General features: G+C 38.8%; 1 protein-coding gene across 1 annotated transcript in view; it reads right to left on the bottom strand.

Moving 5' to 3' along the window:
- The window catches only part of dus4l (dihydrouridine synthase 4-like (S. cerevisiae)), a 76602-nt gene that overhangs the window by 16035 nt on the left and 45977 nt on the right, over positions 1 to 14590 (bottom strand). Inside the window, exons 8-9 of the mRNA XM_043713672.1 lie at positions 14085 to 14235; positions 7281 to 7416 (exon numbers count right to left, since the gene is read on the bottom strand). Of these exons, the coding sequence (XP_043569607.1) occupies positions 7281 to 7416; positions 14085 to 14235 (287 nt within the window). The remainder of the gene's footprint in view (positions 1 to 7280; positions 7417 to 14084; positions 14236 to 14590) is intronic.

The raw sequence follows: 14590 nt of genomic DNA, 5'->3' as shown, positions 1-14590 counted from the left end.
TGCAAGTACAAACGCTTGTAATGGGTTAGTATATAAATACCTCAACTGGTGTAACTGAACCAAAAAAGCCACATTTGCTCCTAAGTCTGTGACAGTGTCAGATTTGAGCATGGATACTAGAATTTAGACTCAGTGCCCCTGGAATCCAGAATTACCCATATTTGCTGGACATTGCATGTCTTGAGTAAGGATGCCACTAGGTTTTCAACTGTGGTACCTCTCCAACAGTCCTGCATATATTCACTGATTTGCAGACAATGTATGGGATGCTGCAGGCAGATCTAGATCTGCAGTCCATTTTCCAGCCGTCTGTTTACCTGTGAACATCTGGCCCCAGTCAGCTTTTGAAAGTTCTTGCCTTATAGTCAAAATTAGCCTTCCTCTAATTTAGAACCTCAGCTTTTAGATCCGGTCTATCCTTTTCCATCACTATTTTAAAAATAATAGAATTATGGTCGCTGGCCCCAAAGTGCTCCCCCACTGACACCTCAGTCACCTGCCCTGCCTTATTTCCCAAGAGTACGTCAAGTTTTGCACCTTCTCTAGTAGGAATATCTACATTATGAATCAGAAATTTTTCATGTACACACTTAACAAATTCCTCTCCATCTCAACCCTTAACACTATGGCAGTCCCAGTCTATGTTTGGAAAGTCAAAATCCCCTACCATAATCACCCTATTATTCTTACTGAGATCTCCTTACAAATGTGCTTCTCAATTTCCCGCTGAATATTAGGAGGTCTATAATTCAATCCCAATAAGGTGATCATCCCTTTCTTATTTCTCAGTTCCACCCAAATAACCTCCCTGGATGTATTCCCAGGGATTTCCTCCCTAAGTACAGCAGTAATGCTATTCCATATCAAAAACGCCGCTCCCCATTCTAGCCTTCCTGTAACATTTGTATGGAACATTAAACTGCTAGTCCTGTCCATCCCTGAGGCACATTTCTGTATTTGCTATGGTATCCCAAGTCCCACGTTCCTAACCATGCGCTGAGATCATCTGCCTTCCCTGCATTGAAATAAATGCAGTTTAATTTATCAATCCTACCTTGTTCTCTGCTTTGTTCCTTCCTGCCCTGACTGTTTGACTTGCTCCCTTTCCCAACTCTACCAGTCTCAGATTGATCTCTTTCCTCACTATTTCGCTGGGTCCCACCCAACCTTACTAGTTTAAATCCTCCTGAGCAGCTTTAGCAAATCTCCCTGCCGGCATATCAGTCCACTTCCAATTCAGGTGCAATCTATCCTTCTTATACAAATCACTTCTACCCCAGAAGAGATTCCCATGATCCAAACATGTGAACCTTTCTCCTATGCACCAGCTCTTCAGCCGCACATTCATCTGCTCTATCCTCCTATTCCTACCCTCACTAGCTCGTAGCACTGGGAGTAATCCAAGTACTATTACCCATGAAGACCTTTTTACATTCCTGCCGAACTTTCTATATTCTCCCTTCAGAATCTCATCCTTTTCCCTTCCTATGTTGTTGGTTCCAATGTGCACAATTACCTTCTGCTGGTCCCTCTCCTTTGTGAGAACATTCTGCACCCTCTCTGAAACATCCTTGATCCTGGCACCAGGGAGACAACACACCATTCTGATTTTTCACTGCTGGCCACAGAAATGTTTGTCTGTGCCTCTGACTAGACAGTCCCCTATCACACTCAAGAGTATGAAGTTGGAAAAGCACTGCAGGTCAGGCAGCATCCGAGGAGCCGGAGAGTCGACGTTTCAGGCAAAAGCCCTTCCTGATGAAAGACCTCTCCTGCTCCTCGTTTGCTGCCTGACCTGCTGTGCTTTTCCAGCACCATACTCTTGACTCTAATCTCTAGCATCAGCAGTCCTCAATTTCGCATAGCTCCCTATCACAATTAATCGCTTGGAACCCGACATACGCCTCATTACATTAGAGCCTGTCTCAATACAGAAATTTGGCTGTCTGTGGTACATTCCTGAGAGTCCATCATCCCCTATGTTTTCAAGATAGCAAACTTGTTTGAAATGGGCACAGCTACAGAAGACCCCTGTACTACCTGCCTACCCCTCCTACCTTTCCTGGCGTTAACCCATCTACCTAACTGTATCTGCAGCTTTTCTCCCTTCCTATAACTGCTATCCATCACACACCTTACCTCTTGTAAATTCCTCATCGCTTCTAACTGTCGCTCTAACCGATCCATTCGATCTGATAGGATTCGGAACCAAAGACAAGAGAAGGCAAGAGAATCCCGTTAAGAGGTGCAATTCCAGACTCTTTCCTGTGGTTCCTTCCCAGAATTGGACATCTTTTCTAACCTTGGGTTTGAAGCCCCCCAACAATAATTTTATCTTCTTTCGGCATTTTGGTAAGTATGGTATCTAAGGCGAAGTTGAAGCCTTCGTTGGACACATCTATGGCATCAGGAATTGGAGCAGAGGCACTCACAACTGCTCCTGGTTCTTGGCAAATTGTACATGGAGAGTTATGAGACAATTATTGATGACAATATGAGCTCCAAGAGTTGTTTGATGAGTTAATTCTTGATAATGAATCCAATTTAATGTATCCTGGGTTCATCCTTGGTGGTTCCTCGGTTTTCCTCTCCAGGAGAAGGTGTAACCAGCAATCAATCATTAAAGACGGGTTTAAGGAAAGTCCCCAATTGCCCATCAAAATGATCTTGGAATCCCACATACTGTAAAGTCACACAATAAAAGATGAAGCCACCATAAAACACAAGAATGGAAAAGCTGGAGAAGTAGATGGGATTCCAGCAAAGATTTTCAAACCTGGACAAAGCTTACTCGTCATCTCCATTAGCTGTTCCTGGAAACCTGGGACAAAGAAGAAATCCCTGCTGATATCAGGAGTGCTGCCATCACCACCGTCTTCAAGAAAAGAGATAAAGTGGATTGTTGGAACTGCCAAGAAATCTCCATACTTTCTATTGCCAGGAAGATCATCGCCCAAAACTTCTCTGGGCACCTTCTCCCACTCTCTGAGGAAATCCTTCCTGCAAGCCAGTGTGATTTCTGACCTAGCTGTGGAACAAAAAGCATTATTTTCACTGATAGGCAATTCAACAGAAATGCCAGGAACACCAACCATTCTACATGCCTTCCATCAGTCTGACCAAGGCTTCTGACTCAAGTCAGTGCCAAGTGCTGTGGAAGATCCTGTCAAAAACTGGCTGATGAGTGAAATTTGTTAACATCCTCTTTCACCTCCATGACAAGAAGTCGGTGATGGCCTTCAGCGGTGGTAATAGAACAGAATCCTTTGAGGTCAAGCAGGATGTGTCATCCTTCCCCCACCTTTTTATCCATCTTCATAGCAACCATTCTTCATCTTGTCAAGATGAAGCTTCCCAGTGGTGTGGATACTGTCTATAGGACAAAAGGAAAATTTTTCAAACTCAGTTGGTTGAAATCCAGAAAGAAAATGGCACAAACTTCACTTGTGCAACCAGGGTGCAGATGACAATGGCATCTCTGGTCTCTTGGCAGAGAATCCTCAGGCCTTGTATAATACCTTCGCGGAAGCATACTGAAAGACTGGTCTTAGCTTCAACCTCAAGACTACTCAAATGCTTCACCAATATTCCAGATCAAGTTCCACCATGCCTCCATTAAGATCAATGGAGAAATTCTCCCAGACATGGAATATTTCCACTACCTGGGAAGCTACCTCTCAAGGGCTGATATTGATGCAGAGATTCAACATCACATCTGATCTCCGAGCATCACTATTGGACATCTGAAGATGAAAGTGTTGAATGCCCATGACATCTTTGCTGATACCAAGATTCTTGTGTATAAAGCAATCATCTTTGTCTCTTCTATATGACTTGAAATATTGACTACATGTAGATACCACCTCAAGACCCCTGAAGTACCAGTAATGCTGTTTGAAATGGATTCTCCACGTGAATTGGGAGGATAGGCATACTAACATCAGGATATTCCTGTATCAAGGTACACAATTCTTTGAGAACACTCAATGGCAAGTACTAGCATGGAGAAGGAACCCAAGGAACAAGTCCACTTTCACCTCCGTGAAACACCTGTAAAATGTGTGATTGGAGATGTGACTCTCAGCCATAGAAGGATGCACAGGACTCATGACCAATGACACAAAATTTCTTACATATTCGTTTGCAGGTGATTGTTGATGACAATTTAATGCTGTATTGGGAACTATCCTTCAATCCATTTCAGAGTAGTAGATTTGGAACCATTTTTGATATATGGATATTGTAAAAGCCATAGGGGAGAATAAACCAAGTTGTAAGGCTAAGCAAGAAAAAGATGGTGTATGTCACAACACATGTTCTAAATGAGGAAGTGGGGTAAAATTGCACGATATGCTGGTAAATAAAAACAACTGCACCCTTTTGAAAATGGGCCACTTAAATGTTTTGAGTCCTTTTGGGAGATTCAGATCAGGCAAATCTGCTTGGAATGTAAGAGTTGAATATTGCAAACCTTTCCGAATATCCACCCAACTTCACAATGGAAATTTTAAATGGGAGACAGTAAACCAAGCCCCAAAGTTATTGTACATCCAGGGACATGGAGACGCTGCCCATTTTAATTCACATAAATGTTTCCAAAGTCCCTCAGATTTCTGGCCAGGTTCATGATCTCTGGTGCAAAAACAGTGTCAGATCAACATTTCACAATGAATTACTTTATTTCTGAACTAGATGGCTGGTCTAATTTTCTTGAACTAGTTCAGCAGAAATTTGAATAAATTGAAGTGAGTTTGTTTAGCTGCAAAGGGTCTGTTTCCGTGGTGTACATCTCTATGACTCTATAACTCCCTTCATTACTGAGCAGTGATTCTCTCGTTTTTCAGTTAGGTGGAGATGGATCTTCAAATTCTGTATCATATTTTGACTCTTAAATTATTCTTTCATTTATTCTATAGCCTTGTGATTCTTCTTCTAACAATTAGCAAGCCTTATACTTCTGAATAACCACATTTTTAAAAAACTCTCAGAGACTGATCATGGTAATAACATTAATTTGGTGTATAGGGTAAAAATTTGGATTTGAGAGTAGCAGTATATGTTGAGCAACAAAGCTTTAGTACATTATTTCAAAGGATACTCTTTGCATAATACTATTTGGATTCATGGAACTTTGCATATGGAAGTAAGCAAAGTTAATTTGAAATAAGTTGAATTGTAATGAAAATTTTAAATAGCACACAAACTTAATTCAAATTTTAAATATATAAAATATATGAAATAACTGAGCCGACACGGTGGCTCAGTGGTTAGCACTGATGCCTCACACCGCCAGGGACCTGGGTGACTGTCTGTGTGGAGTTTGCACATTCTCCCAGTGTCTGTGTGGGTTTCCTCTGGGCGCTCTGGTTTCCTCCAACAATCCAAAGATGTGCAGGTCAGGTGAATTGATCATGCTAAATTGGCCACAGTGTTCAGGGATGTGTAGGTAAGATGCATTAGTCAGGGGTAAATGTAGGGGAATAGGTCTGGGTGGGATATTGTTTGGAGGATCAGTGTGGACTTGCTGGGCTGAAGGGCCTGTTTCTACACAGTAGGGATTCTGTGATGAAATGAAAAAATGATCTGGTCAGCAGGCTCAAGTAGGACTTTGGTGGCAGAAAACTTTCCCCAGCAATTAGTGAAGCTATTTTTATGACTGCTAATCCACAGCAGTCCTTGCAGCTACAGGCAAAGAGTGTTGTTAGGAAGGGAATTCCAGGATTTTAACCCAGTGACAGCAAAGAACCACCTTGTGGGGGTGGTGTGTGGCTTGGAGGAGAACATGTAGATGGTGGTGTTCTCTATGCACCCTCTGTCTTCTTCATTCTATATGGTAGTGGTCAGGGGTTTAAAAGGTGCCGTTGAAGCAGCCTCAGTGACTTGCTGCTGTGCAACTTGCAGTTGGTTCACACTGTACATGAGGGGAGTGAACGTTGAAGACGGTAAATAGGGTGCTAGTCAAGAAAGCTATTTTGTCTTGGATGGTGTCAGAGATATTAATTGTTGTTGGAGCTGTATTCAGGTAAATAGAAAATATTTCATCATTTCCTAACTTGTACCTTTGGTGGATAGGCACTAAGGAGACAGGAAGCAAGTTACTTGCCACAGAATTCCTGACCTTCAACCTCCTCTACAGCTGTTCGAGTTTAGTTTCTGGTCAACTGTAACCCCCAGAATACTGATAGTGGATGATTCAGTGATAATAATGCCATTGAATTTCATGGGGAAATGGTAAGAATTTCTCTTGTTGGGGATGTTATTGCCTGGCATGCAAATTACTTGTCAGCAATCAGTACAAGTTTGGATGTTGTCCAGATCTTGCTGCATGTAGAAATGAGCTGTTTCTGCATCTGTGGATCATAAAGTGTGTGAAATCATAAATTATGGTCCACAACTCTGGCCTTATCATGGACCAAGGGCATTGAAGAAGGAGCTGAACATGTTTGGATCAAGGACACCACTCAGGAACTCCTGCAGAATGACCTGGGATAGTGATGGTGGCCGAGACTTTAAAGTTTATCTGGTATACTTCTACAAGGGCATGCCTGAAAGCTCGCAATGTTTAACTTTTAAATTAAAAGGGATTCTGTCTAATTATATATTTCTGAAGCTCACCTGGTGTTGCAAGGGGACTTCTCATTATGAAATGAATCAGTGCACCTTAACATCAAAGCATAACCCAGTCCACCACACGTACGTGTGAGAGGTGAGGAGAAGTTCAGGATAGAATAAGTAGGGGCAACAAAAAGACGATTGTTTTCATGCAATTATCTTGTGTCACAAATATCCAAGCTAACTTCACAGATTGATAATTCGTACAGAATACCTGAGAGTTTTGAACTCAATTCTTCTGTATAGGAAAATGCATGCATTCAAAGCTTGCCAATGTGCAAAGTTATTTGTTTTTTTAAATGTAAATTATCATTTTTACAAATTCTTCTAATGTCGTTCTTTTTCATTTAGTTGCAAAGACCAGAATGCATCAGTAATATTTGTTGAGAGCTACTATCAAAGGTACAGGTTGATTTCTTTGTGGGGTACTTCCCCTTTCTCAATAGGCCAAATGCTAGATGTTAATTCAGGCATTCAACATTCCAAACTAAGAACTTGCAAAACTGGTTCAATTATTGCTAGGCTGTGTGTTGCAGTTCTCAACTCCAACGTTTTTAAGTGTCTAAAAATACCATGTACAAATTGCATTCTGAATGGTTTTCAAGTGCACCAAATAAGTAATGGGTCATAATAAAATAAAGACATTTCAACAGATCTGAAAACATTACCTTTTTCAATTCTTCATTTTCCTCCATGTACCTCTTGGCAGCATTATTGGTATTATCAGTTTGAACTTGAAGTGCCTGACTTTCTCCCATTGCAATTGCCAATTCTGAGATAAGAGTGATCATACGTCTAAGGACACTATGAAACAAAATAAAGTAGGTCATTGTAAGAAAATACTATAATATTCATACTGTGGAAAGCTTTCACAGTTCAATGCAAGAACTGTTGTTTTAAGGCAAGAGCCTTAGGAAGCACAGAGAGTAGGATCTGGCAACTGAAAGAAGCACCAATGGAAAAACTATGTGCTGGCTAAGAGAAATCAAGTGTATCCAGGCTACAGTGTATTCTTTAACTCAAAAAATTAGGAGAAAGTTCTATGTACAGACCCAACTGATTGTTGTAAGTTTGGGGAAGAGAATTGGTGACAAAAATATTTTTATGTTTAAAAAGAGTAGGCAGTGTTAGATTCTAAAAGTACTGCAGGTTAAAACACGAGCAGCTGAATTCTTGATGATCTCAAGTTTATGGAGGATAGAGAGTGGACATCAGATGTGTACTGAAATAGTCAAGTTTCAAACTAACAAAGGCAGTGGTGATTTCAGGATCAGCTGAACTTTGAAATTTGAGTGATGTTACAGAGGTAGAAATCATAATCTTAGAGATGGTACAAATTAGGTTAAAAGTTTATCTCAGGATTACCATTCCCTCTAATTTTCCTTGTGGCTGCACAGGCTCCTGAGGTCCTTGCAAAGCAGCATCTTCCAGAACTGCTGCCATGTCGATTGTGGAACCTTAGAAGCACCGTGTGCAACTTAGACCATTGCTCAGAATCAAAAGTCACACAAAGGTTGAATGCAGGCTGGCTTAATCATAGATTATCTCTGGGGAGTGAGATAGCTCAGAATTTGGAAAACAATGGTTTTCAATCTTCCTAATATTTAATTCAATAGATATAACAACAAAATATTTTGGAGGTAGCAATCAAGAACTCCCAAACCTTTTTGCTTATTTATAATAACATTTTGTTCCAAACTGATATAAGATGGAATGTGCCTTCTGTAGATTTTCGAATGGCATCTTGCCTTAACTAAAATGGTGTCTGGACATTTCTGAAATGGTGCCGACGTAGTTATACATTCTGATGTCTGGAGAAGGGCTGAACTTACACATCTGGTTCAGAGTACAGTGCTATCACTGAACCATCAGCCTTCTTACAGCAGATTTTAACTTATACAAGTCATTAACTTATCTACAGTATGTGCAATTCCTAAGCTTCCCATAAACAAATATATATTGGTGTGTTGGATCCAAAGTCTTTATACTTGCCTGAAATTTGAGGCCCAACATGAAAGGAAGAAATGCACTCCAGATCTAGTAGGCTATTTTGTTAATGGTCTACAACTGTTAGTGGAAAATAGTTCAAAATAATTTGGCTTAATTCCTTACATATTTAGTGCTATGTATACATTGTGAGAGACAATTCGGATTTCATCTACACTATTTCCCAATGTTAACAAAATTAAGAGATTGTGAGAATTGTTAGAAGTTCATCAAATTCCTATTGAGTTATATAAGTTCCAGGAACCTCATTAACTTTATTCTGAAATAAGACTCCCTTTTCCAAAGGCAGCAATTGAGTTGGGGCAAGTGTAATAAAAACACATAAAGGAACATCCATTTTTGCACTGAATGCTAAGTAACTGGGGTGGGGAGAGGAGAGAATCCAACAGTTGATTTATTGAAGAGGACAGATGACAGACATTCTTTCTCAGTATTTTAACCCCCACAGTTTGCCAATTATGAAAACTTTAGGAGATATCATTACTTGCATCACAGGTTTTTCAAACTAGGATCCAGGGAGCCCAATGGATCAGTGAGTTGTCAGATGTGTTATTAGTGGAGTAGGGCATGTCATATTCTGTAAGCACATATATATTTTACTTTTCTCCCTCCCTTTTCTTTTATATGTTTTTAATGAGAAGATCTACATGCAGGAAAAAAAGTATTTTACTTCAAATGGGTAGCAATAATTTCCTTACAGTAATTAATTAGGTTTCTAATTAGAACAAATTAGAATAAGCATTTTATGAGACATGTCAATTATTGCAAAGGGGTGAGCTGGGGCAGACTTTTGCTCACCTGAAACAATGAATCATTTAAGCATTGCAATTATGAGTTATTAAACTAAGACAACAGTGCTCTAAAAAGACCACATAAATTACTTCACATTGCTGCCTTACAGAAAGGTGGCTGCATGCTGGACCAAAATTTGGTGCAGCACAAAAGAACAAGTTAAACTTTCCCAGGTTCATTGAAACAGCAAAGGAATAACAAGTAAAATGGATTATGCAGTTCATTTAGCCACAAACAGCTGTGTTAGGATTTACCAAAATTCCTATAAGCAAAATCAAAACTGTCTCAAAAGGACCCTGCGTTTGAGCTGTGTGTAAAATTGTTGCATCTAAACACCTAAGAAAGATAAATTTGACATAATAAAATTGAAGTTCTAGTATAATAGTTGGTTGTCATACACAAAAGAGAGGTCTGCTATTATAATAGCTACCACGTGAGCCAAATTGGAATGTAAGCACAGTATTAAAAATCTTAAAAACGTTTGGAAGCACAATGTTGACTGAAATTAAATTTGACTTATTAGTTGAGGTTTTTCTATTTTGCTTGAGAATATTCATTAATATTGGTTTAAACATTAGGATAGGCTGTTGCTGTTTCTACAAGTAACTTTTAATATAACAGTCTGGATGTTCTTCATTTATTGACTATTGGAGAAAAATCTAAACAGAAAGCGGTATTAAAGTCTCTCAAACTGCAATAAGATTAACCAGGAACAGTCTAAAATAAAAATAGGAATGATTACTTCTGATTGCATGGAAATCACCAAACACCTCTGTTATCCACCTTTCAAACCCTTCTGCAAAGAGTGCAGTCCTTTTGGTATAATATTATAATAGAAAATACACCAGTAGGTAGATAGGTGTTAGTAAACGTGCCCATTAATTACCAGCTGAATGTTAAAAAGATTTGGAAAAATGTCCAGACTTTACAGGTTTTCGTCAATTGTAAAAATTAATGCTATTGCACCCTCTTGCTTTAATCATTAAACTTCACATCAGCATTTATAATAAACTTATGTTTAACTTATTCAGTGTATACAAGCTATAAAAAATGTCTCCTTCATTGTTAGGGAAACAAAACAGACATCCCATCTTGGCATACTACAGAAGTTCCATCTTAAATATTCTTGGCTACTTTCTCCCTCTTGCTTGTACTGAATTTCCTACATTTAGTCTTTGCATGGAATCTAGGGCTTAGTAGAATAATGGACCTGCCCGTTAGTTTTTGTGACATTCTACAACCGGCAGGAATGTTGGAACTGATAAAAGCTTTCATATGCTCTGAATGATTAACCATGAACACACAGAGGAAAAAAAGTGGAAAATTAGATAAATCTGTTACTTATGAAATAAGCAAAATGGATGACCTAGATATACAGTTCATTATAATACTGAACTCGAGGCCAAATGTTAAACTTATTGTTTGTGCCGTGAGAGTTTTTAAAACTAGTCTAAAGTGGACTTAGATGTAGTGACAGAATACTAATAAATGTTGATGATTTTATTTTATTTTGTTGTGAGTTAGCACAATTACAGGTTTAAGTTAAATGATGCAAGTAATTAAGGAGGATGTCAAAGCCCTGGACAACTAAGCTAGTGTAAAATTCAAATGACTGATGCAGTCAGTTTGATAAATTCTTTACAGGTTTTACTCAACTGCATGTTTACATTAATTGTTGAGCTGAAAATCAAGGTAAGATTATACTAAGCAGCAATTTGGAGAAGCTATATCTGATTTTTCAGCACTTCTTTTTGGGAGAGGCTCACTGCTGATCTTAGTGCAGTTATGGAAATTTTGGGTTTTCAGACAACAGAAGCAATTTATGATATTACAGTCACTAGGTAGGATTTAAAACAGAACTAACAGAATGTACATATCAGAAATAGGCAATTCTGTGTCATGATTTATGCTCCATGCAAGCTTTCTCTCAACATATTTTATGATACCAGCTAATTGCCTCAGGAAACTTGGATTGTGCTTGAGGCATATGTCACTTCTGATTGAAGATTGTTGAATCTGTAAAGGTCAATTTGAGAATAGCTGTCCCTTCAGCAACTGGCACAGATCAGTTACTTAGCCTGAGGTTGACTGATCTTTCTTTTTAATGTTTGGCTCTCTTTTCCACCTTCTTATCATTTTCTTTAATCCTTTGCTTTTTCTCACGCCTTGCTTGACTGCTTCTTGGCTGGCATTTCAGTCAGTGGTGAGGACTTCTCATTTACTGATTCTGATCCCAGTTAATCGGAGGTCTATTTTGAACATACAAAGAGCAGCAGATGTCTCAGGTTTTAATATGGCCCCCTAAGCCTGCTCCATCACTCAATGATATCATGCCTGATCTGTTTGTGGTTTGCACTTCATGTTCCTACTTTCTTTTGATAATTTTTGATTTCCTCAATGAACAAGAACTTATTTACTTCTATCTTAAAAATATTCAAATGATCTCACCTTGACTACTTTCTGAAGTGGAAAGTTTCAAAAGTCCCACAACACTTAGAGAAAAAGAATGTCTCATCTCTGTCTTAACAGTGCTCTCTAATTCTGGACTGACCCACAAGAGTGAACACTTTGTGTAAACATTTTAGGATCATATACAAATCAAAACACCCCTCAGTTTTCTAAATTCCAGTGGAACACGACCTGACTGTCCAACCTTTCCTCATAAGGCATCCCACTCATTCCAAGTATCAATTAGGTCCGCTTGCACTGAACCAGCCCCAATACATTTGCATTCTCCATTAAATAAGGAGACCAGAATTGTACACAGTACTCCAGATGTGGTCTATAATTGAATCACATCATCCTTACTTTTATGTTCAATTCTTTTTGTAATAAAGGATAGCATTGTTATCCTTCTTAATTACTTGTTTTATCTGCATACTAAACTTTGAATGACTTAAACAACGAAACACCTAGATCTCTCTACACTTAGAATTCTACATCTGTTCACCATTTAATATTCTGCTTTCTATTCTTCCTGTCATAGAGATGTACAGCACAGAAACAGGCCCTTTGGTCCACTTGTCCATGCCGACCAGTTAGCCCAACCCAATCAAGTCCCACCAGCCTGCACCTGCCCCATATCCCTCCAAACCCTTCCTATTCATTTACCCAGATGCCTTTTAAATATAGCAATTGTACTAGCCTCCAACACCTCCTCTGACAGCTCATTCCATCCATGTATCACCCCCTGCGTGAAAAAGTTGCCCCTTAGGTCTCTTTTATAGCTTTCCTCTCTCACCCTAAACCTATGCCCTCTAATTCTGGATTCCCCCACATCAGGGAAAAGACTTTGTCTATTTATTCTATCCATGCCCCTCATGATTTTGTAAACTTCTACAAGATCATCCTGTCATAGTGTCCGATGTTCCAGGGAAAACAGCCCTAGCCTATTCAACCTCTCCTTCAAATCCTCCAACCTTGGCAACATCCTTGTAAATCTTTTCTGAACACTTATACGTTTTGCAATATCTTTTCGATAGCAAGGAGACCAGAATATATTTTTTGACATAATACTCAGATTTTTGCCTACTTGTTCAACCTATCTATGTCTGTCTAGAACCTAGTGTCCTCTTCACAACATACTTCCCTACCTACTTTTGTGTCACTTGCAAATTTAGCTACCATGCCTTTGCGTCTCTCAACTAAATCATTGATATAAATTGAATAAAGCAGAGGGCCTAGTATGAACCTTAGTTAAAATGGTATTTCCTGTGCCATGAAGTCCTACTTTGCACAGGAACCTTTAGTGAATGTTATTCCTTCAAGCAACTTCAATACCTTGGTTAAACTTGATTTCCTTTTCATAAACCAAGCCGACTCTTCTACATTACCTTGAGGTTTTCCAAGTGGCCAGTGTTACCTCCATAATTTTTGATTCTAATGTGTGATATCCTTATATCACAGATGTGGTCTCAGGCTCAGCATCCAGCATGACTTTGTGAATACGGCCATTTTCCAATGGCTCATATGGCCCAGCCAAGGGAATCATTACTGACTAGAGGGAATTCCTTTATGGTATACTCCAATATTCAACATTGTGCCTTGTCAGGAAATGCACAGTATTTTGTCTGATTGGAGATGGAAGTTGTTCACTTTTGTTTCTTTGCTTGCTTTAATTGTCCTTATTTCCCTATTGCAAGGGAGGGTACACAAACCTGGTATGTAGGAACTTTATATAGTCCAGACTCGACTTTTCAAATTTGAGATGCAATGTTGGCAATCCTGGTGCTGATTTCAGCATTAATGGACAGGTTGTTGTTTTTGTCAAACAAATTTACATGAAGCTATTGACAACCTCCAGACAGCCATTCCACGTGGCAGCAAGTTGAATATTTTTATCACTTTGTGTAAAGGTGAGAAACTTTAAAACAAGAAGCAATCAAACAAAGTCTTAAACAATACTAAATTAAACTGTTCTGAGAAGAAAAGCAAGATGTTATAGTTTAGTTAACATTACAAAAGCTAAAAATAATTTTTTATTTCTAAACTTGAAAAAATGCTTGCAAGACACTGGACACCAACTAAAATCATAAATGTTCAGACAGAACCAAGAGCCACAAAGTGTTGAGTATGGAATTCCTACACTCTTCACCCTCCCCTAAACGTTTGATAATGGTTGTTATCTTTTTGTGGACATCAACATACAACTTTTCCTTGTCGTTGATACTTACAGCCAAAGAAACAGTGAAAATCCAGATATGTACAGATTCCTTTGTGCCCTAAAAAGCTTCATGTTGAGATGATCATACATATTTGGAAGCATCTTTTCAGTCTTTCCAATCGCCTGGCTCATTGAGTACTTCCTCACCTCTCTAATGGCATCTACAAGCAGAAGCAACTTGTTACACATATGTGACTAAACATGTAATAGTAAATCATAGACTTTCTGACTTTATGGTACACAAATGTTTAGCTAGTCATACAAAATCCATTTTTAGAATCAGACAGACAAAACAATGTAAGGAAAAAGAGTGTTTGAGCAAGCATTCAGAAAACAAAAACAGACATAAAAGGCTGCAATGCAAACAGTAGGTTTAAAATCTAACACATGTAATATGTTTTACACCTAAGTGACTAGTTTCCTGAATTACTTTGTGAATCAAAAAAACCTGTATTGTTTTGTGCAAAAGGAAGTGACATTTTTATTATCGGGATTAAAAATAAAATACAAGTTAAT

Source organism: Chiloscyllium plagiosum, chromosome 23 (genome assembly GCF_004010195.1).
Source record: "Chiloscyllium plagiosum isolate BGI_BamShark_2017 chromosome 23, ASM401019v2, whole genome shotgun sequence".
NCBI classification, from domain to species: Eukaryota; Metazoa; Chordata; class Chondrichthyes; order Orectolobiformes; family Hemiscylliidae; genus Chiloscyllium; species Chiloscyllium plagiosum.
The sequence above is the reverse complement of the archived record's forward strand: the minus strand, read 5'-3'. Positions and strand labels throughout refer to the sequence as shown.